A 22,758-nucleotide genomic window follows, 5' to 3' on the forward strand; every position below is an offset into this window, starting at 1 on the left:
TTGCTTCGATGTAGCCCGAGTGAATGCTTTGGTCAATCGTCACATCCTTTCCGCTCATTAATCCAAGTCTTGAAGCTTCTTTTGGATCAGAGGGGAATCCGACAACTGATGAGTCATCGATGGATCGAAAAACTTGAACGTTCCATGAATTTTCAGTGTCAGCGGTCTCTGAAGGTATCGGGAAAATGTCTTGTTCGTTTCGGATAGGAAACAATGCATTGGATATCTCATCTGGAGCCTGCTTCATCCACCGCTGCTCAAAGTTTGTGAGCACATCCCAAGCCGCGAGACCTTCGACCTTCGAATGATCATCGTGCCACGGCTCCCTTGGCCCACCACGGCGCAGGCTAGCGTCTGGAAAATTGCCCTGAAGAAAATCGTTCTTGTATGTCGTATCGAGATTCTGAAACAACGTGTGGATTTCGTTATCATATCGGCCATCACAAAGATCGACTCCACCGACGAAACTGACGACTTTACGAGCTGAGCTCAAACTGTTTTTTCTGCTGGGGCCGTCGACCAAGACAATCTTCTGATGGTGGGTGAACTCCGTGTAGACCTCGGCGGACTGGACGGCAGTGAGGGAGCGATCGGCATTGCGGGGGCAGAGGAAGCATTTAACGTTGGTGCCTTTGAAGAACTCATGGGTTTCTTCGTCGTGGGTTTTCATGATTCCAGCGTTGCCTAAGAAGGAGATGGACGTTCGGTCTTGCCACACCATTACTAGGACGGTCACGCCCTCGTCGGCTTTTCTCTTTAATAGTTCGCCGATTGTTACGTTCTCCGCGCCTGAGATGAGGATTTTGTGAGAGAGCCAATAATTCTTAGAGTAAACCGTAACTATAATATGTATATGGATTGGAAAATGTCAGGCTTAATTAGCATCAACTGCGCTCCTCTTAAACATTTTCCAATCAACAGCGTAGTAGACTGAAATCTAAAATCTGAGTTAGATTTAATAAAGTAATTAGTACTAGATATTGTACCTGGAATCATCCTCTCGGGATCTCGAACCAGAGTAATCTGAACATTAACAGACCACCCCGCAACATATACAAAATGCTTGGCATCAACAATCGCCCTATAAAGATCCTCCCACAACCTGTGAGGTTCATAAATCTCCCCGTTCGCCAGATGAATATGCGGTCGAAAACCATTCGAAAGATGCGAGTTCTGATACAAAACGACATCACATCCACTCCTCTGAGGGAAATATGCATTAGTAACCCCCTGAAACTCCGGCAACCTCACCCCCGAGTTCCAGAACTGCTCGGAAGTCACCTCCGTGAACTTGAGCAAAGCATGCACTCTGGCTTTCTTAATTTGCTTTCCTTCTTCATTGTAGAGATCGAACCAGCCTTCGAGGGGTTCGGAGGTGAGGATTCGGGATGCAGGGATGTGAGCTCTGCCGAGGACTTGGGCGCTGACTGGGAGCTGTTTCTTGACGGAGATTGTTATCGTGGAGGCTGTGTGCGCGCAGTAGACTTTGAAGGACTCGTTCCATGTTGGGTCCTTTGGATGGAAGCCGACTTGTCGGGTTCGGGCCACTCGGGCTGTGCCGATGTCGATCGTAGCGTAGAGTTTGTTGTGGGATTCGAGGTGCAGGGTTTCTTCTACTTTTTCTGCAGCCTGAGTACATTGGAAATTTTGAAGAAGAAATATTAGGAGATGAAACAGATAGGTATAGATTGGTGAATGAAGAGTGAAAGTGATGCATAATTAGAATTTATTACTTGTCCGTGTTTACAAGTTGCAACAAGTCTCTATGAAGTTATACCTTGCAAAGGATGGGTGTTGATACACAACATATACACAGGGTTGATTCCTTCAGATAATACTGATGTCCTACAAGCTAATTGAGTTTTGATAATTTGACTGTGAAGCCCACAATGTTTAGTCCGACGTTGGAGAACAAAGAGAAATTTTATGGTTTAAATAATAAGTTTAAGGAGTCAAGTGTAGCTTCAGCTAGTAGATTTTAGCAATCGTTTGAGCCAAACAACACGTTATTCTCAGTTGGTCTCACATCTTACATCGCGCTTACGGTCTAACTAGGGGTGGATGTGGGTTGGATCCGCTCAGACCCCTCGGCCCACCAGGTTTAAGCCTGGGTTGGGGGTCTGCGCGGGTCAGAGTGGGGTAGGCCTGCTCCTCTAATCCTAGTTCTGAGATTAGACTCAGCCCAGCCCACGACCCTCCGAAGGGCGGGCCAGACCGGGCTCGGCCCATGGGTCGTGGGTCGACCAATGAGTTTTTGACTTTTTCTATTTTTTTTATCATTTCCTAACTATATTAACTTTGTATGAGATCTGTAAAATTATATTTAATTTATTCTTTCTTATTTCAAACTTTTTATTTAAAATGATATATATATATGTATATACATATGTTGTACAAAGGTAAACATCACACAGAAAAACATCTACATAGTTCAGACTTCCGAACGAATACATGGTTGCTTGAGGCCCATTTATTTTATTTTTTTCTAAGAAAGTAAATATTTATAATTAAACTCAGAGCGGGCGGGGCTAGGCCGAGCTTGCTTTTTTGGTCCCGGGTTTGGATCAAAGCCTAGCCCGGCCTAAACCACTATCAATGTGGGGCTAGGTTGGGCCCGGTCCGATGTGGATCAAGCCGGGTATAGACCCAAACCGGGCTTGGTTTGAAGCAGCCCATGCCCAACCCTAGGTCTAGTGGCCCGGGGCGTGACGCCGAGGGTAAAAGATTAGTAGTTCAACTGCCGCCATCAATCAATATTCAACAAATAGTTGCGCATACAGTGAGAACCAGACAAAGTGAGGGACATATTTTTATTCTGTTTTTCACATGACTAGCACGTGAGCTGTAAACGTAGACCAAGACACGCCACAAGATCTTGATGGCTGCGAGTTCAAGAGCAGTGTTATGGCATCATGTTCAATCATTATAGTCTGTTATTTGATATAAGTTTATGATTCTTTTAAAGGTAAAATGGAAATTTATGCAAATCCAAAGTTGTGACAGCTCTTTAACAAATTGAACTAAAAACACTCATCTATGCAAATCCAAAGTTGTGACATCCAAATTTATTGCAAAAATATGTCTAAAATTGAACTAAAAACACTCATCTATATATACTATTATAATATAGAAGCATAGAAGACAGACAGCTCTTTATAACAACTCACCTCAAGAAGAAATCCATGAATGGAGTGATGAAGATGCTCGGCTCTGAACACGGTGACATCTAAGCACCCATGGATGAGCTGAGGAGCTACCACATTTCCCCCCATGCTTCTCTTCTTCCTCTTTGATTCTTGTTTTCTTTCTTGAGTTCTGAGCAGCTTGCTTTATAGCATCTTATCTAAAGTAGATATCAGCCCCTTCCAATCAAAAGCCACCTTCTAGAGTTCAAGGTATTTTACTGGAAATGCAACCACTGAACATGGACATTAATGAGAGTCAAAGCAGTAATAATAATACTATGCAAGAGAAGGAAAAAGGACCGCCCCTGTCTTTGTCTAACCGCGTATATGAAAGTGCCGAGATTGTGTCTAGATTCTTCTTTGAACAAATTCATGAGAATTAGATAGGGTTAGAGATCTACCATGATTAGGAGATTGGGTGTCATCATGATTAGGAGTTTGAATCTTATATTCTAATTAGGAAGGTAGACTAGAGATAGGGTTTTGGTTTCCCTACATATATTCTTCTATTGTTGGAGGAAAAACCAAGCAGATGAGAGAGAGCCAATATTCTTGTAATCTAGAGTTAGCAGAGGGCGTAGCCTTGGGAGAGGGTTTCGCAGTCTTTGTTCGTTCAAAAGATTGTAAGGAGTGGGTTTTGGAGAGAATATGAGAGTTGATTATGTATGTGAGGTTGAGAGACGTGAGTTGAGTGGTTCCTCTTGTAGTTCTCCCTGATACATAGTGGATTTCTCGTATTGTTGCCCGTGGACGTAGATCGAAGTTGGACGATTGAACCACATATATCTCGGTGTTCTTTCTTCTTGATTGTGGTTGTTTTATATCTTGTTGATTGTGGGTTGGCTTCCGAGTTGCAGAGATCGTAGTAGGGGAGGCCTAAAATTCCCAACAAAAAGAAATTCTGTAAACTCTGTAAAAACGTGGGATTGTTTCCCATTAAATAGTGTTGCCTGATGCTTTGCTTCAAGATGGAGCCATCTATTTCACCTTTTCTATAAAACGCACGTGAAGAATGAAGGAAGAGAGGGGGAAGGTGGAGGCAATGACCCGCCAAGTGCTTTGAATCATTGCAAGGGACTTTGATGGATTTTTATTTGCAATGGGCTCTCCATAAGTCACCACTTTCAACGAATACACTATGTCCAGTCATCCATCAGCGTTGGAATCTTTCCAATGGAGCTTTGTCAGTAGACAAATCATTTTTCCAATTATAGTCATCTGATAACATGCGAGTAGTTGTAATTCATTTCCAATTATTGTTATGTTAATTGCACATGAACCCTTGTAGGTACATTGTTGCCGATGGACCCTTTTTTTTTTTAATCCCGGGTAAATTTTTGGCACATATTGCTTCTAGGTAAAACTAGTGAATGTATCTGGGGGCAAAAGAGCCAAAAATAACAATTTAACTGTAGAGGGTTTATCAGCAACGGTGAAACTACAAGGGTAATAAGTTCAAAACAATTATGCTACAAGGGGTCGATCTGCAATTAATCCATTTGAAAAATACAAGTTCATGTTCCTCAGATGTTACTTTGTTTTGGTTGAAAACTAGACTACTTTTATATCTATGTATCAAGTTATACCCCCAACAAACAAATTCAGTATTCTACTCCTTTATTCCTATCATAACTTGGTACCCAAGCTATAAAGCTATAAAGTTCCTCTCGCTATCGGCATAGTCATCAGTAGCACCTACTCATGGTTCACACTTCTCACTTCCTGAGGCCATTAACGTTGGCGCTGCCAAAGGTGTCAAATCCCAACAGGATGAAGCTAAGGAGATCAATATTGCAATGTAGCGAGATAACCATGACATAATGAGAATCAAGCTTAATTTATGATAATCATACTTTCACAACAAAAATAAAGTAGATGACAATTTCCATGTAATGATTGACGACTATATAAGTACTGGAATACATCATACTCAACATGTGTATTCTGAAATTGAAATTATATGCACAAAAAAGTATTTCAAGCATGTGAAGGGGGAAAAAGACAGTTGAATACCAAAGAAAACAGCGATCAGCAGAACAGATAATTTAACTTTGATGAATCGTGCGGACAATAACTCCCAATCTTATAAAAGATGGACATTGAATTCGAGATTTTTCTTCTTACAAGTGTACTGGTGAAAAAACAATACTACAGTATACTTGAAAAATCACAGCCCTGTATCTCTTCAAGGTTTTCAACCCCAGTAGTTACTCTCACAAAAATTTGTCAACTGAAAAGCTGAAGCAAAACTTAAGCTAATCATCTGAACCATCATCAACACCATCATCTGAATCTCTGCTATCTTCTTTTACTTCAGGGGGCGCTATGTCCTCTGAAGGAGGTATTGGATCCTCGTCAGACCTTGAAGCTATTGGATCCTTATCGGACTTTGAAGGCCCAGGCCCAGCAGATACTTTTACCATTGACGGCCTGAGCAGCCTCTCCCCAAGCTTGAACCCCTTGCGGAATTCCTGAAGTACAATTCCCTCCTCATACTCTGATGACTCTTCTCGCATTATTGCTTCATGAAGCTTTCATGATGAATGAACAGTGGTTGTAAGAGAACAGAATGTCGAGAACACCCAATTTCACAGAAGAAAAATCAATAGTAGTTATTATAAATTAACCTAATAGCATTATTCTCGTGTGACAGCAAATGGAAAATACTAAAATCATCCTTGATGAAGCTTTATGTTCTACAGTTTAGTAATATGATAAAGCTTGCAGTGTCACTTTGCTGGGGAGGAACCATGTAGGTCGAAACAAAGGTCTGCAACAAACCTGGACTAGTTTTATACAGGACGCTAAAGGTACGTAAGTCGTAGTTTAACTAAGTGGTTGTTTGGGTTATAGCCAAAGAAAATGTCATGAATTAGGATTTTCTTTTTCATTTTTTTTTCCTTTGAAATGTGATGTTAATTTGAGCGCAGATTAATAAAATCTGAAATTGAAATGTTAATGTTAATTTGGACGCAGATTCATAAAAACTGAAACTGTGAATAGTGAGGAAAAACCTTTGGACTTGGAATTAAGCTGTGCATTTTTTAATCTTTTGGAAGTTAGAATATGATCTTAACTCTATCTAAATAGCCCACAGAATTTAAACATACAACTAACACGGAAGATGAAATGTAAAAACGGTAAAAGCTCTTTGCATCCACAACTCCAATTTTGAGGTGTGACCATATGTGGCCGCATGATTGAAGAATTCTTATGAACATTGGACCAATTTATCCTGTCTCAATTCAGACCACAACTAGGTCAAGCTAGACGCACTTTACAAGCCCAGTTACACATACCAAATCATTTTTCGCTAATTTACAAATAGATTAATTTTTTTTGATAAAATAGCAAGTAGATGGGTCATAGACGATAATAATAGTTACCAGTTGAAATTGTACCGATCATTGCTGTTCAGCAATTCAAACGATGTCTTCATATTTATCGGTTAGCTTCCTCATTCAAAGTAGTTTCTGGACTTCAAAATCCCTCTTTATATAATCATGCTATTGTATTCATTATTAAACCCTTACTTTTCCTAATTTGAATGACTATCAAGCATTCTAGGAAAAAAGAAATCTGCAAACAGATTTCAGCAGAAGGGACTTACAAGAGGATCGAATGCAGTTCCAACAGTTTCGACAGCTTCAACCCCAAGTGAGGTGAGAATCTCCTGAAACTGCTTATAAATGCTCTGATAGCTGTTATTTATCTTCTCTTCTCCCTCGGTCTCCACTTTGATCTGATCTTTAGCTCTCTCAAAATTATCAAGAACAGGCAACAAGCTTTCTACAACTTCTCCCTGAACCTTTGTCATCAAAGAGAGGCGTTCTCTCTCTGTCCTCTTCCGGAAGTTATCAAAATCTGCACTGATTCTAAGGACACGATCTCTTTCAGTCAATAGCTCAGCAGAGAGAGCAGCCACTTTGTTTGCAAGAGAGTTTTTCTCATTTTCAATGGACTGAAGGAAGGCCTCAATCTCAGCAACTGCAGATTGGTCATCATTTGCTAAAGCTTCTTTATAAGATTGGAGTGATGCCATTACAATTGATGCTGTCAATTCTTCTGTGGTGGCAATTTCTTCTCCATTTACAACATTCTCACCAACAGTTTCATCACTTGAATCTTCCTGTAGACAATTACACAGTTGAGAGGAAAATTACATTAGGATGTCAAATATAAAGATGCAAACCCATATCATTAACAACAATGCTGATCACGAGAAACAAAGGCAATTTTAGCATAACTGAAGTACATCTGTTTTTCTCAAGGGAAAAAATAAGCTCATCTGTTGACAACTTTCTAACGCCTGGACCTCTTACGTATAACAGTCTATAAACTATATGAGATCTTCGAATCTACTTAGAGGGTGTGTCGCTAGGTACCTGAAATGTCCTTGCATATAAACAGAAGCTAGCTGGTTTTCTTCTTTATATGCAGACTAATCAATTCTTCATCTCATCCAATAAATTAAAAAAAGAGCATATTAGAAGAGTTGATAGTAAATATATTTCCAGTCATGGCATCTGGAGGGTCAAAATGGCAAATATACTCATCTCAGACGTTGGAAGACGCATTATTATTAGTATTAGCATGCAGTCTAGCACTCAAATCAAGTTAAAATGGATGGTAACAGCAGCCAGGAAAAAGACATAAAGAACTTTGGACATGATACTGCTAGTGCTATATATACGTAAGTTATTTGCATTGACGAAGAATAATTGAGAAGTACTAACTTTCTCAATCTTCCCAAGTACCGCCAGAGGGGCATACCTAAAGCATCTAACTAAATGGATACTGCAGTTTCTTGCAAATTTATGCCTATGAGGCTATGACTATAGTTTACAAAATATACATGCATCTAAAGTGATGCCACAGAAATAAGAGTGACAGATGGAGCGGATTAGCCAAATTTGTCTCCCTGAAATTTGAACAAACTGTTCCAGGAAATAAATGGTCTAAAGGTCAGGTACGCATACCACATACCTGACATTACTTCCCATTATTTTCCATGCTTAAGATGATTGCAGTGGGTAGCTGACAACCAGCATAAAACCTAGTCAGATATCTATAATATGAATCCTAAATAACATTCATTAGAGCATCTCCACCAAAGACGTCAAACTGATGGCAGCCGGTGCAATAATAAGCATATGAACGCAGTTTGGTGGCACACTACCTTGAAGAGACATGTTAATTGATGTTATCTCGCTGTAGTGACAAAGCGAGCAAGGGTATATTAAGAATTTTTTGGAGCAATTTGGTCCTTAATTATGGTGCCAAATAGTAAATAGTAACAGACATAGAGTGGATTACAAGATTAAGATAAAGAAAATTCGAAAAAAAAACCCAATTCATTGGAAAAAGGTTTTTTGCAATAGAAACCACCTTTTAAATAAGGTCCTTCTAGGGGTGTCCAAATGGGCCACCAACCTGGACCCAGTCCGGACCCGGCCCGGCGCCAAACAAGGTTTTTAATCTCTTTTATTCGGGGACTTATCAGACGGTCACAATCCATATCGGATAGCAGATATCAGGGATAAGTATTTATCAGAGCGATATTACCAGATAGTGTATGAACATATTATAATATCCTAAAATGTAATCTAACCATACTTAATAAAATATAAACATACCAAAATGTAAATAATCATGTTTAGGATCACTAACCAATGGCAGAAAATTGCTTCTTGATCGCACGATAAAACCATTCGAGTGCGCATAGTTAGTAAAAATGGAATAACATACAAGCAAATAACAAAACAACATAAAGAATGAATAATCATCAGCATAATTATTGTGTAATCACGAGATTATAAACTAACTTACTAAGTTGACATTTAATACTTATGAACCATGTCAATATTCATAAACAAACATAAACTAATCACCAAATAACCAAGTTCCGAAAGCAACAAATAGTTTATAATTCTTAAACATCCAAAGAGCAAACTCAAACCCAAACCAGTGGCCGATAATTCCGATATTTTGAGCCAACAATATCGGTCGATAACTCACTTTATCGCCGCATTATCGCCGAAAAACATTTAAAAATGATAACCGATTTAAAATCAAACTTATCATAGCGAAAGGCCCCAAAACTGATAAATCACCGATAATATTAGTTTATCGGCAGATATTTAAAACACTGGCGCCAGGTTTGGACCCGGTCCAATGGGCAAAAAAATGGTCGTTGGGACCAGCGTGGCCTAGGACGCCGACCCCGGTCCTAACAGCCTACAAATCTCCAGAGACCCACGTCTAGGGCTCAGGACCGAGTGGATTCCAGACCCGGCCCGGTTCAGGCTGATAAAATGGCCAATAACGGCTAATTTTGATCAAATGACCAAAATACCCCAAAACAATAAAAAGACCAAAATTTGAGGGTATTTTGGTCATTTGGCTAGGGGCTACCTCTTAAATAGAGGATTTTATTTGTTTTTCTCATCCAAAACTCATCTACTTCTCTCTAATATTCTTATACTCTCTAATACTCTCTTATTCTCTCTTATACTCTCTAATACCCTCTAATTCTCTAATTCTAATGGTTTCCTCCTCCGATTATGAAGGGCAAATTTCAACTTCCGACACCAAAACGAGTCTCACTACTCCTACAGCTACTACTACTACTATCAATGTTGATCCTGAATATGGTGGCGATAATCCAACATCCAGAACTCCTAAAAGGTCAAGATCCAATGCGTGAAATTTTTTTGAGAAAATAGAAGTCACTAGGGATTAACATGGCAAACTTCTCAGCCAGAAGGCCAAACGTGTGTTGTGCAATCATAACTTAAAACTCATCATAAGAGCGACACCAACCACCTCAAACGTTATTTGGAAAAACACAACAGAGCACAAGCAGCAACGTCTCAAGCTGACATTCGCCAATCTCTACTCTCTCAATCATCTACCTCCGATAGTCTTGGTTCCTAGAACTACAACACAATTAAAGCCAGGAATATGTCATCAAGTTTATTATTCTTAAAACCTTACTTTTAAATTAGTAGAAAATGATAAATTTGATGATATGATTTGAGATGATTTTATCCCGCATTTTAAAAAATTTCTCATCAATCTTGTCAATGTGATATTTTAAATTATTATCGAAGAACGAACAAAAATAATTTTTTATTATCAAAATTTAAACTGTAAATTTTTTCTAACTTTTGATATTTGGACATCTAGAGAAACTGGTTATTTATATATCACAACACACTAGATTGATGACACTTGACAAATATTTAAAAAGTTGTTTCTTTTATTGCATTTGGAGATTCACACACTGGTGTAAATATTACAAATTTTATAATGGAAAAACTTTTAGAATATGATTTATAAAAAATTATTTTCTCCTTCACCAAATAATGCAAGTAATAATAATGTAGTTGTAGATCATATCAAATCATCTTTGCCATTGTCATGTCAGGGTGATATTTTTCATATTAGATGCATGTCATATTTTAAATTTAATTGTTCAAAGTGTATTTAATAAAATTAAACTTATGATAGAAAAAGTTCGAGTTGTAGCTTATGCTTATAATGCTTCTGAACGACTTAAAAGATGGAAACAATTGTGTAGAAGAAAAATGTAAAACCTAAGTTAATTCCAAAAGATGTTGACCACTGGTAGAATTCCACCAATGCAATATTAAATATAGCAATAGAGTATAAAAATTATAAATAATATTATTATTTTCTATACTTCTAGTTCTAGCTCTAGTAATATGTATGGAATAACTGATGATGAATGGACAATTATACGTTATGTAAAAGAAATGTTATGATTTTTTATGAAACTACTATGTTATTATCTGGTTGTTATTATCCAATTATTACTCAACCTGCTTTACAAGATTTAAATATTCAAACTTTTTTTAATACTTATTACATGGATAATTATTTTGGAAATATGATTTTTGAAATATAATAAATTTAATAAGTATTTTAGACATATTCCTATTATTTTTTGTTCCGCGATTCTTATTGATCTATACTTGAAGGATTTGTTAAATTCTTTGTATGAGAACATGACAATAAACACTGATAGTGGTCTGACTATTGCTGCTATTACTCATCATAACACTATTAAAAATTATTTTCAAAGATTATTTGATGAGTATGCATATAGATATGGTGTAAAAGCATCTCCAACCCAAAAATCTAAAATGGTGTAGTTTTTACACCAAGTTGGTGTAGTTTTTACACCAAATCACTATTCCATCTCCAACTCATTTACACCAAAAAGAATATTCTTTTTATTATTCTTATCTTTTAACATTTTTATCTATTTAAAATATTTAATAAATTATATAATTATGAAGTTTTAAGTGTAAGTTTTTCTTATCTAAATGTAAGTTTTTCTTATTTCTTCATTTGGTTCTAGTATTATGAAATTTTAAGTGTTTGGATTAAATTATCTATTTTTTCCTTTTTGAATTTTATTTTAATAATTATTTTATACTCTAATTTCATTATAATAGTTAATATAAAATAATATATATTATTAATATAAATATAAAAAACAAAAGCAAAAAAATAAAAAACAAAATAGAATAAAATGGGAAATATGATGGATAAAATGGGATATGATTGGAATATTTGATTTGTTATAACAAACTTTGAGGGCAAATTTTGGGGGGGAACTTCATATCTACAGTGTTGCGTCATTCCTGGCGCAGCAACACTGTAGTAGCGCTTTAAAATAGCGCTAACTTTGCCGCTCAATTAGAGGAAGTGTTGGCGATAGATTTGCGTCAATTTGGGTTTTTGGCGTTGGGTTGGAGATGCTCTAAGTACACCTTAACCTAGAGCTTCCAAGACGAGACAAAGGTAAACTTTTTGATATGCAATCGATGATAGAGAGGCTAACTGGTAGTAGCCATGGATCTGGAACTAGATCATCATCAAGGAAAATTTCTAAAATTAAACAATATTTAGCTACACCTTTAGTTAAACCTCAAAATGATGTCGATTTCGATATTTTGTATTGGTGGAGAGTATATGAAACCGTTTTATATCTTATACTTTCCATCACGGCTCGTGACTTACTAACAGTGTAGGTTTCTACAGTAGCTTCGGAATCCGTCCTTCAGCACATCATAACGTTTGATTAACGACCGCAAAATATTGTTAGATCCGTTTACCGTACAGTCGGTAATGTGCTTACAAGATTGGTGAAAGTCCGAGAAGAGAACTCAAGGCATCGACCAGATAGCTAGTATTGAATATAGACATAATGAGTTGACGATAAGAAATAGAATAGAAAGTAGTTTGTAATTTTTTAGCTGTAAATCGGTGATTAAATTATTTTTAAAAAGATTACAAATGATAGTGATATAAATGAATAGGTGTCAACCTAGTTGCGATGTATTCATCTATTATGGTGCGACAATTTCTAAAAAAATTATAATTGTTGGTGATTAATAATAAAGAATTTTTTTATCAAGGTTGTTGATAGCGGATTGCGTCGCGGCGCGGCGAGGTGCCGCTTAGGCTATTGCAGGCTATAGCGGCAAAATAGCGGCAAATAGCGCACAGTCAAATAGCGGTCAAATATAAATATATTTAAATATTCTAAAAAATCGTCGGTCATCGGGAGTGGGAGCTTGGACGGCGTCGCTGGAAGTTGGCGTCACTCGTCGCTGGAGCTTGAGTTGGAGCTGGGAGAGGCAGGGAGTGGGGGAGACTGGGAGAGGCAGTCGGGATTGGGGAAGACTGGGAGAGGCGGCTAGGGCACAAAATCCCAAAATCATGCCAAAGAGAAAACGAAGAGAACAAAGAATCCATATGCCATAAAAAAACCAGCTATACTTACCCGATTGCATTGGGTTATCAGATTGAGCATTGTAACAGGCATGAGATGAGACCTTTGTTCCTCCATAAACCAGCTATACAACCTGGAAATCGTCGGTCATCGGGAGTGGGAGCTTGGACGGCGTTGCTGGAAGTTGGCGCCACTCGTCGTTGGAGCTGGAGCTGGGAGAGGCGGGGAGTGGGGGAGACTGGGAGAGGCAGTCGGGATTGGGAAAGACTGGGAGAGGCGGCTAGGGCACAAAATGAGGGGAGAGGTTTAATATTAGTGGGTACGGGTCAGGTTCGGGTCGGGTTCGGGGGTGATTCTCGTTAAAATCTGATGCGGGTAATAGCGCTTTTAAGCGCTTTTTGCCGCTAAAAGCCGCTAACACGCGCTTTTCGAACACAAAGCGGTTTTTACCGCTTAACCATGCCGCAAAAGCCTTAAGCGTAGCGCTGATGGCCCGCTTCCGCTATAAGCGCCGCGATTGCCCCGCTTTTTGCCGCTTTTTACAACACTATTTTTTATCGTTTTAATTTTTATGATATTTGTAAATTGTATAATTATATATGATTAATAATAAGATTGAATTTTTATCAAAATTTCGCATATTTTAATTACTCTTGAAATTCCATATTTTTTTGCAAAAAATCTAATTTTTAAGAATTTTTTTGCAAAATAAGAATGAAATTAAAAAACCAAGCCAGCCCAATGCCCTACCCGATCTGACCCAGACCTGGGCCTACCCTGGACTTGGGTCGAGCTCGGAGCCTCAGGTCCACGTCCAGGCAGCCCATTTTTCCCGGCCCAAACCCGAATTTTGGACAGGCCTAGATCCTTCTATAGAGATCACATTTCATTTTTAATTTATATATAAACCACCTTTAAGGTGTTTTTTGTTGCAATCAACCACTTGGGTCTACTTTTCAATTAAGTTTTTTTGGTAATTGACTCTATATAACCTTAATTAAGGACTACCTCTCTAATATTTTAGTATCTGACAACTAAATTGTTATAGCAAAACCGAAAAAATTCATCTAAAAGTGTGCTAAGGTAGTTGATTGCAACAAAAAACACTTTAAAGGTGTTTATATATAAATTAAAAATAAAAGGTGATTTCTATAGAATTGCCATATTTTAAAGGTGGTTTCTATAAAAAAAAAACCTTGCAAAAACTTCTAGTTGAATTAAAGATTAGATTTGTTTCACTATAGAAAAGGTCAGGTATGCATAGTTGAAATTACTTCCATTATTTTCCAAGCTTAAAATGACCGTAGTAGGCAGCTGACAACCAGCATAAAACCTAGTTAGATATATATATAATAGGAATCCTATATAATATTCATTGGAGCATCTCCACCAAATGCGTCATGTTGATGGTAGGCAGTGCAATGATAAGTATATAACCGCAGTTTGGTGGGGCACTCCCTTGAAGAGACATGTTAATCGATGTGAGTATATTAAGAATTGTTTTGGTAACACATTGGTCCTTAAATAGTAACAAACATAGAATGGGTTACAAGTTACAAAATGAAGCAAAACTGACAAAAACTCATTGGAAAACCTCTAGTTCAATTAAGATTAGATTTGTTGATCAAGTATGCATACCTAAAATTACTTCCCATTATTTTCTAAACTTAAGATGATTGCAATAGGTGGCTGACAATCAGCATAAAACCTAGTCAAATATAATATGAATGCTAAATAATATTTATTAAAGCATCTCCATCAAAGGCGTCAAGTTGATAGCAGCTGGTGCAATAAAAAGCAAGGTTTTAAATGTCGGTCGACTTGTCGGACATGTCGGTTTGAGGGCTTGAGCGACACGACATGCACGTTTTCAACTCGTATGTCAGTTTTCAGGGCCAAATCGAAAATATCGGGGTCATATCGGGCATATCGGTCGATTTTTCAGCTTTGAAAAATAGACCGATATGACCCTTTTTTAGATCTATTTTTTGTTATCGGGTTTGACTTTAGTGATAAAAACCCAAATCTGTTTGACCCGTTCTCATGTTTAAGGGTTTCTTATGAACCCGATAGAAAAAAAGAGAAAAATTAGGGTTGCAGCGAACTTAGGAACCCATCACTCCTTTCATGAACGACGATGTCATTCCCCCACCTTCATCTCCCCCCTCCCCGCGTCGTCCATCTCCTGTTGCGCCTCGAAATTCGAACCACCTGAGGACGGCACGGTATCCCGTCGTCAGGATAAAGGGAATAGCGTGGTCGGTGACTCATCCAAAGGACCTTGAGCAGAGCCCCAGCACTGCCTCCCTACGACGTCGAAATCCACCCATCATCGACGCCGCCTCTAGAATTTATAAAGTATGCTTATATTGAATTTAAGAATGCTTAGATTATATTTAGGATATTATACATATGCGCACCACATGATATGACAATCCGATATTTAGTCCTTGTCCCCCGATATATCTCCGATTTTCACTATCCGACATGAATTTCAGCCGTCCGACATGAACTCGACATTCGACTTTTAAAACCTTGATAAAAAGTATATAAATGTAGTTTGGTGGGATACTCCCTTAAGGAGACCTGTTAAACGATGCTATCTTAGTATAGTGACAAGTGAGCAAGGGTACATTAAGAATTTTTTAGATGCCACATTGGTCCTTAAGAATGATGCCAAATAGTAACAGATAAAGAGTGGGTTATAAGTTACAAAATAAAGCAAATTCGACAAAACCCCCAACTTATTGGAAAAGCTTCTAGTTGAATTAAGATTAGATTTGTTTCATTATTGAAAAGGCCAAGTACATGTACCTAAAATTACTTCCCATTATTTTCCAAGATTAAGATAATTGCAGAAGGTAGCTAACAACCAGCATAAAGTCTAGTTAGATATCTAAAATATGAATCCTAAATAATATTTGTCGGAGCATCTCCACCAAAGGCATACACTGATGGCAGTTGGTGCAATAATAAGTATGTAAGCGCAGTTTGGTGGGATACTCCCTTGAAGGGACATGTTAATCGATGTCATCGCAGTGTAGAGACAAGTGCACAAGAGTATATTAAGATTTTTTTTGGTGCCTCATCGGTCCTTAAGAATGATGCCAAATAGTAACAGCCATGGAGTGGGTTACAAGTTACAAGATAAAGCAAATTCGACAAACCCTCAACTCATTGGAAAAACTTCTAGTTGAATCAAGATTGGATTTGTTTCATTATTGAAAAGTTTAGTTTACTTTGAAATCTAGTTTGGTTACCATTGGCTCTATGTTATTTGGATTTTGACTTCTTTTGTTTAGTTTTTAGTAGGATGTGAATCCTATTTATTTCGATTTCACTCCTTTAAGGCTATAATATACATCATTTTATTACGTTTTCATTAGAGAACACTTGATATTTTGATAATTTCGAGAGTTCAGACTGCACCTTGGTGTAAGACTACAAGCACCTAACCTCAAATGTATACTTCCCAATCTTCTACTTCTTTTCTTTCCAGCTTAATGTTTACTTGACGTTTTTTCAATCACATGGACTTTATTCACACTAATTAAGAAGAAGGATTTTATCCAATCCTCTATACTTAAATGATTGACAACATCCAATCATGTTGCTTCCTCAATCTACCATCGACATCAAATCAGATGCATTCTCACCCCAAAACCCCCCACACAAAATGATGACTGCATAACCTGAAGACTCTTAAAATCATATCCCACCCAAAAAAAACCACACAAACTCACGAGCATCCAATCAAGATACTTCATTAAAAATTTGTGCTCCAAGAATATTAGCCTTCAGCTTTAATTTCAGAATTTACTTCACTGTCTGATCATTTCAACAAATTTTTGGACCTATGCTGACAAAAGAGATTTATCAGATATTTTAAGCTTCTAAAATACCCAATATCATTGCCTTTGTTAACTTTCAATATAAACACTGAGTAAACACTAAAAAAGACCTTCCTAACTACACCGCAGCTATCCAAGTGTTTCCTCCTTAACATATTTTTGGACCTTATTGGCTAACAAATTGAAGACTTGAGCAACATTACTTTACATTGTTGCTTTCTTACAAAAGTTTTTCCCGAGCCATATAAGACAAGGTTATTCACTTTAGCAGTATATTCAGTGTTATCTTCAAGCTATGATATAATGCAATCGCTCGGTCTACTACCTTTGTAAAAGTCCTCATCTACCAACAAAAATAAAATCATTATAATGAACTAAAATCCTTCAGGAAGAAGTTTTCTTCAAAGGGATTTTTTTTTTAAAAAAAGACTTTTTTGCTAAATAATTAGCAAAATCGACCATTTTGCTAATTATTTAGCAAAATCGATCTCTTTTTGGCCAACAAGAGGGCGATTTTAATAAACACCGTGCTCAAAATATACGGGACTACTAGTCTCGTGTGTTTCCCACAAACTTCCCTGCCAAATCCCTCCCACTCCTATCTCTCGGCTCATCCGTCCCCTTCTCACCTCAGTTCACAAGGGCACAAGCGCGTTCATCCTCCTCCTCACAGCACGCCGTGGTCAATGCTCCGAGCACTGGCGGACGGATTTCAGGGCTCGGCGCGGCGGTGGAGAGAGAGGCAGATGAGGAAACCCGAAGAGATGGAAGAGCGCTTGCTGCTGTTGGAGGGCGAGGATGCATGCGAGCAATGACGGGGAGGAGGAGAGGTAGAAGCGCATGTGGCGCTGGCCCTCGGAGCAGGTGAGGGCGAAGGCGAAGACGTGCGGTAAGAACTGGGGGATGATGGCTCGCGATGGCTGGTTGAAGGAGACTGGGATGCTAGCGGAGAGAGGTGTTGCCGAGCGACGAACGGAGGCAGAAGATGGCGGAAAGGGTGGCGGATCTGGAGGAGCTGCCTGCGGAGGAGCATGGGCTGGAAGGGGACCGGCGGAAGAACGGAGGAAAGAGGAAGGAGTAGAAGGAGGCAGGAGATCGATGTGGAGGGCGTGAGAAGATCGGGTAGCAAGTACCGTAACGGAGAGGAACGTACTTGTTGAGAGGAGGAACGCCGATATTGGGGCAGACTAGAGGGAGACTGACGACGACGGTGTGAGGGAGGACGAGGCGGCGGTGGTGAACGTCGAGGGAGAAAGGGAGGATGAGGGAGAGGAAGGAGTGGGGAGGGGATTTGGCGGGGGAGTTGTGGGGAAACATACGGGACTAGTAGTCCCGTATGTTTTGAGCACGGTATTTATTAAAATCGACCTTTTTTTTGCCTGTTGGCCAAAAAAATGTCGATTTTGCTAAATAATTAGCAAAATGGTCGATTTTGCTGATTATTTAGCAAAAAAGGTCTTTTTTAAAAAAAATCCCTTCTTCAAACTTTGCTGTGTCGAATGTACATGCAGACAGAGAAAGAGACTGATAACTTTTGATGCAGAAATCTATACATTATCAATTCCTTCGCAATTGAGACTCACTTGTATTGACTCAACATCCTTGAAAAGTTCGACTAAACCTCAAGAACTGTTAAAGAAAACTCAGAAAAAATAATAAGAAAACACAACCCAAGTACTGAATTCAATCGGTAATTCAACAAAGCATCATGAACTTCAAATACCCAAACTGTGAGATAAGCATTTGTTTAAAGCAACAATAATCCCACCCGATACCATCAATTGTTTAATCAGAGAATATTGAAAACCTAAAGACGCAAAATGAGGAAGGAACAACAAACATCTTACTGACAAATGGGTCTTCAACAACGTCAAGAGGAGGCTTATTTGCACTTTGATCCCCCCACAAAGTTTTCCCCTTTATTTAAACTTTAAGACCCCGAAGATCTAGTTTGACGATTTGATTTTCCAGATATTTCAAATTGACCTTTAATTTCACAATTCAATACCCAAAGCCCTAACTTCGTTCCCCACTTTTCCCCAAAAGAAAACTCCTTTCTTTCCCATTCACTTTTCTACGTTCATCACATCTTTGAACAAAACTAACATCAAATATGGAGCATGAAATTCCCAAACCACAAATTCAAGATACCAATGCTTACCAAAGCTAAAAAAAAGAAAAGAACGAAGCTTTTAGGGAATCCAACTCCAAATAACCCAGAATAATCAATAAACGAATGAAGATATTAATACCTCTACTGCCACTTCATCAATCTCCTTCGTCTCCGCGGTGTCTCCAGAAGCAGCAGCAGAGGTCGTGAACGCTGGAAACCGAGGAGACGGTTTCGAAGGCGAGCGAGAGAGCTTGAGCTGAAGAGGCCTCGCTGGCCTTCGCCCAGGGGAGGAGAAGCTAACAAGAGCTCTTGGGCTCTCAGCAGAGGAGACGCCAAAGAGCGAAGAGGAAAGAGGAAGCGCCGGGGTTCTGAGGATTGCGGCCATTTGACTCCGCGCAGAGAGAAGCAGAGAGACGCGGAGAGACCCGGGCGAGGATAGAGGAGAGAGGTGGAGATTTTACGGGAACGGCCCAACCGGCCGGAAATGGGCCTTTAATGTTGGCTCGGGAATTATCTGGAAGCGACTCCGCGGGGTTTTTTTTTTTTTTTTTTCCCCCCCAAACCGGGCTGTGGGGTTGTTCTCGTTGAACAAATGAGATTTTAGTGCAAGCTCACAATCGAATTATTATGCCGCACATACTATTGCGACAAGTATATGGATGGTGTCAATTTGTCAACCATCGCGCCAACGTCTCCACGATGCGTGCAAATTCACCGAAATCTTATTAGTGGTGAAGCACCGTAAATTGGATACCTTCTCCTAAAAACTTCTCTATCATCTCATTCAAAGTCATATAAACTAGATAAATGAATCCCATCAAATCTTCATCAAGTAAATCGCTCTAAACTTGCAAGAGCTTCTAAAGTTTTGCAGTACACCACTAATAACTTATAAAATCGCACGGGGTCAGTTCTGAGGAAGGTGATAATAATATTGCTTATTTTCATAAAATAGCTAATGGCAGGAAAAGAAATAATCTGATTTCTTCAATTACAGTGAATGATGTAGAGGTCAGTTCTGAAGAAGGTATTGCTCAGATTTTTTCTAATCATTATAACCAGATTTTTGGTCAGAAAGAACCTTTTAGATGTCAGCTGGATTGGAAGAAGCTGTTTCCCTTGGAAGATTGGGGTTCTAAAGAATTAGAAAATCCTTTTTCAGAGGATGAAGTTTATAAAGCTATTTGTGATATGAATGGTGATAAATCTCCTGGCCCAGATGGATTTTCTGCCTTGTTTTATCAAGTATTTTGGGAAACAGTGAAAAGTGATGTTATGAAGCTGTTTGTGGAGTTTTACGAAGGTAAATTGGAAATAAACAGGCTCAATTATGCTCATATTGTGCTTATTCCAAAGAAAAATGAAGCTTCCATGGTTAATGATTACAGACCTATCAGTCTTTTAAATGTGATTTACAAATTGATTACTAAAGTCTTGACTAATAGGTTGAATCCTAAGCTTGAAAAGCTTATTGATCCTATCCAATCTGGTTTTATTAAAAACAGATTTTTGATGGATGGGGTGTTAGCAGCTCAGGAAATCATTAATGACTGTTTTCAGAATGACAGAAAAGGATGGATTTTATTAAAGTTGGACTTTGTTAAGGCATATGATATGTTAGACTGGGATTTTATCTTGGAAGTTATGAGAGCCAAAAATTTTGGAGCTAAGTGGCTAAATTGGATTAAAATGTGTTTAAGAGGGGGTATGTTTGCCATTGATATAAATGGTAAAATTCGGAGCTGGATTATGTCTAAGAGAGGGGTTCGTCAAGGAGACCCATTATCTCCTCTTTTATTTGTTTTGGCAGCTGATTCCTTTACTAGGATGATGAGTTTAGCTGTAGATTCTCTTCTTATTGAAGGTTTAGGTCCGATTAATATGCCTCATAAAATCTGTTGCTTACAATATGCAGATGATACATTGATCTTTTGCAAAAACAAAAAAGAGCAGTTGACAGTGCTAAAACTGATTCTATATTGTTTTGAACTTGCTTCTGGCCTTAAAATAAGTTTTAACAAGAGTATACTCATTGCCCTTGTCTTCTATGCCAATTTTTTGGCTTTCTTTCTTTTTATTTCCTAAGTGGCTCATAGAAAAAATTGACAAGACGAGGAGAAGGTTTTTGTGGACTGGTTCTCTTGACCATAAAGGTTCCTCTAATTTGGTCAATTGGGAGGAGGTTTGTAGACCTAAGCAGTTTGGGGGTTTGGGGATTGTAAATTTAAAAATCATGAATAAAGCTTTGTTGGGAAAATGGTGGTGGAAATGGTTTGATAATAAATTGGAAATATGGAAACAAATCAGTTTTTGCAAATAATTTGAGAGGAAAAGTTAGACAGAATTTTTTCATTCCGGCAGAAACATGTTAACTCAATTTTGGAGGAATTGTTTTGATAATATTGGTAGCTTTTTATGCAGCACTCTTGTGGATGTGGGAAAATGTGATCGAACTTTATTTTGGCGGGATAAATGGGTAGGATCCTATACCTTGGCTGCGGTTTATCCCTCTCTTTTTAATATCACTTCTTTTCCTGGATAAATGGGTAGGATCCTATACCTTGGCTGCGGTTTATCCCTCTCTTTTTAATATCACTTCTTTTCCTTTTGCACCCATTAGTAGTGTGAGAAAAAAGGTTAATAATGAATGGATTTGGAATATTCAATTTAGTAGACAACTAACTGGGAATTATGTTCTCCAATATCTTAAATTGATGAATGATATTAGTGATTTTAATTTTGATCAAAGGGAGGACAGGAGAAAATGGATTTGGGATACTAAATTTACAGTTAAATCCTACTATCATTTTCTTATTGATGGGGGTTTAAGATTTGATTGTTTAAATCTCTGGAAAATTCATGTTCCCTTAAAAGTGAAATTTCTTGTATGGCTGGCTTTAAGACAGGGGCTGAATACAAAAGATAAGCTAGAAAAGAAGGGTATTCACTTGGATTCAATGTGTTGTCTATGTTCAAAAGAGGAGGAAAATCACTTCCATTTATTTGTGGACTATGAGTTTGTATATTCTACATGGAGATCTATTCAATAGGAGGAAAATCACTTCCATTTATTTGTGGACTATGAGTTTGTATATTCTACATGGAGATCTATTCAATATAAATTGAATATTGATAAGAGTTTTAAGTTGAATTCTTTAAAAGATATTTGGATCAATTGGAGTATGGATAAGGGAGCTAAATGGAATGAGGAAAGAGATGTTACTCTATGTTCTCTTATTTGGTGTATTTGGCAGGAGCTAAATGATAGAATTTTCTCAAACAAGAAGAAGAGAGCTCTGGAGGTTTTGAACAAAGTTCTGATCTTTTCATCATTTTGGTTAGGTTCTAAGCATTTATCAGCTCGAACTGCCAGACTTCAAGAGAGGAGAAAGAAGAAAGCTGTTGTTGGGCAATCTACAGCTGGAATGCTTGCGAGCGCTGTGATTCAGCTGGAATGATTTCTGCTTTCAGTTCTATAAACTTGTTTTGTTTTCAGATGGTTAAAACTCTATTCGTAGTTAAGATAGTCTACTATCTGGTAGTAGTAGTAGTTGACAGCTTCTTTATTCATGCTGGAGATGGGTTACTCTGCAGTGGCAGAGCTGGAGCATGGTTTGGCTTCTTTTTGTGGGGGAACAAGAGTTTTTCTTTTGGTTTGTAATTTCTGTTTGAACTCAAGTACACATTCTTATTGGTTGGGAATGCGTATCTTCTTGTATCAGCCAATTTTTTGATTAATTTAGCTGGCTGGACTACTGTTATGATTAACAGTAGTCCATCCTTTCTCTCGGGGTCTCCAACGACTATTGGAATTGAGGAGAACTTCCTAAAAGCTTTTCTGTT

The 22,758-nt window shown here is 38.2% G+C and overlaps 2 protein-coding genes across 2 annotated transcripts in view; both read right to left on the reverse strand.

Moving 5' to 3' along the window:
* Positions 1–3,436, reverse strand: part of LOC109843981 (phospholipase D alpha 1-like) — a 4,560-nt gene extending 1,124 nt beyond the window's left edge. The window contains 4 exon segments of the mRNA XM_020412986.1: position 1; positions 4–789; positions 987–1,629; positions 3,168–3,436. The exon segment at position 1 is cut by the window's left edge and continues 401 nt beyond it. Of these exon segments, the coding sequence (XP_020268575.1) occupies position 1; positions 4–789; positions 987–1,629; positions 3,168–3,272 (1,535 nt within the window). The 5' untranslated portion in view covers positions 3,273–3,436.
* LOC109843982 (protein GrpE-like) lies at positions 5,205–19,430 on the reverse strand. Its single transcript, XM_020412987.1, has 3 exons — positions 19,055–19,430; positions 6,796–7,314; positions 5,205–5,716 (listed from the first exon to the last, which is right to left on the reverse strand). The coding sequence occupies exons 1-3, from the start codon at positions 19,298–19,300 to the stop codon at positions 5,441–5,443; spliced, it is 1,041 nt and encodes a 346-aa protein (XP_020268576.1). The 5' UTR covers positions 19,301–19,430; the 3' UTR covers positions 5,205–5,440.

This window comes from Asparagus officinalis, chromosome 5, assembly GCF_001876935.1.
Source record: "Asparagus officinalis chromosome 5, Aspof.V1, whole genome shotgun sequence".
NCBI classification, from domain to species: domain Eukaryota; kingdom Viridiplantae; phylum Streptophyta; class Magnoliopsida; order Asparagales; family Asparagaceae; genus Asparagus; species Asparagus officinalis.

What these genes read in the sequence shown, in the direction of transcription:
- LOC109843982 (XM_020412987.1), bottom strand. Translation starts at nt 19,300, where the DNA reads ATGGCCGCAATCCTCAGAACCCCGGCGCTTCCTCTTTCCTCTTCGCTC. An exon ending in TTGATGAAGTGGCAGTAGAG is followed by an intron (nt 7,315 to 19,054) that starts GTATTAATATCT and finishes AATTGTCTACAG; the next exon opens with GAAGATTCAAGTGATGAAAC. An exon ending in GAACTGCATTCGATCCTCTT is followed by an intron (nt 5,717 to 6,795) that starts GTAAGTCCCTTC and finishes TCATCATGAAAG; the next exon opens with CTTCATGAAGCAATAATGCG.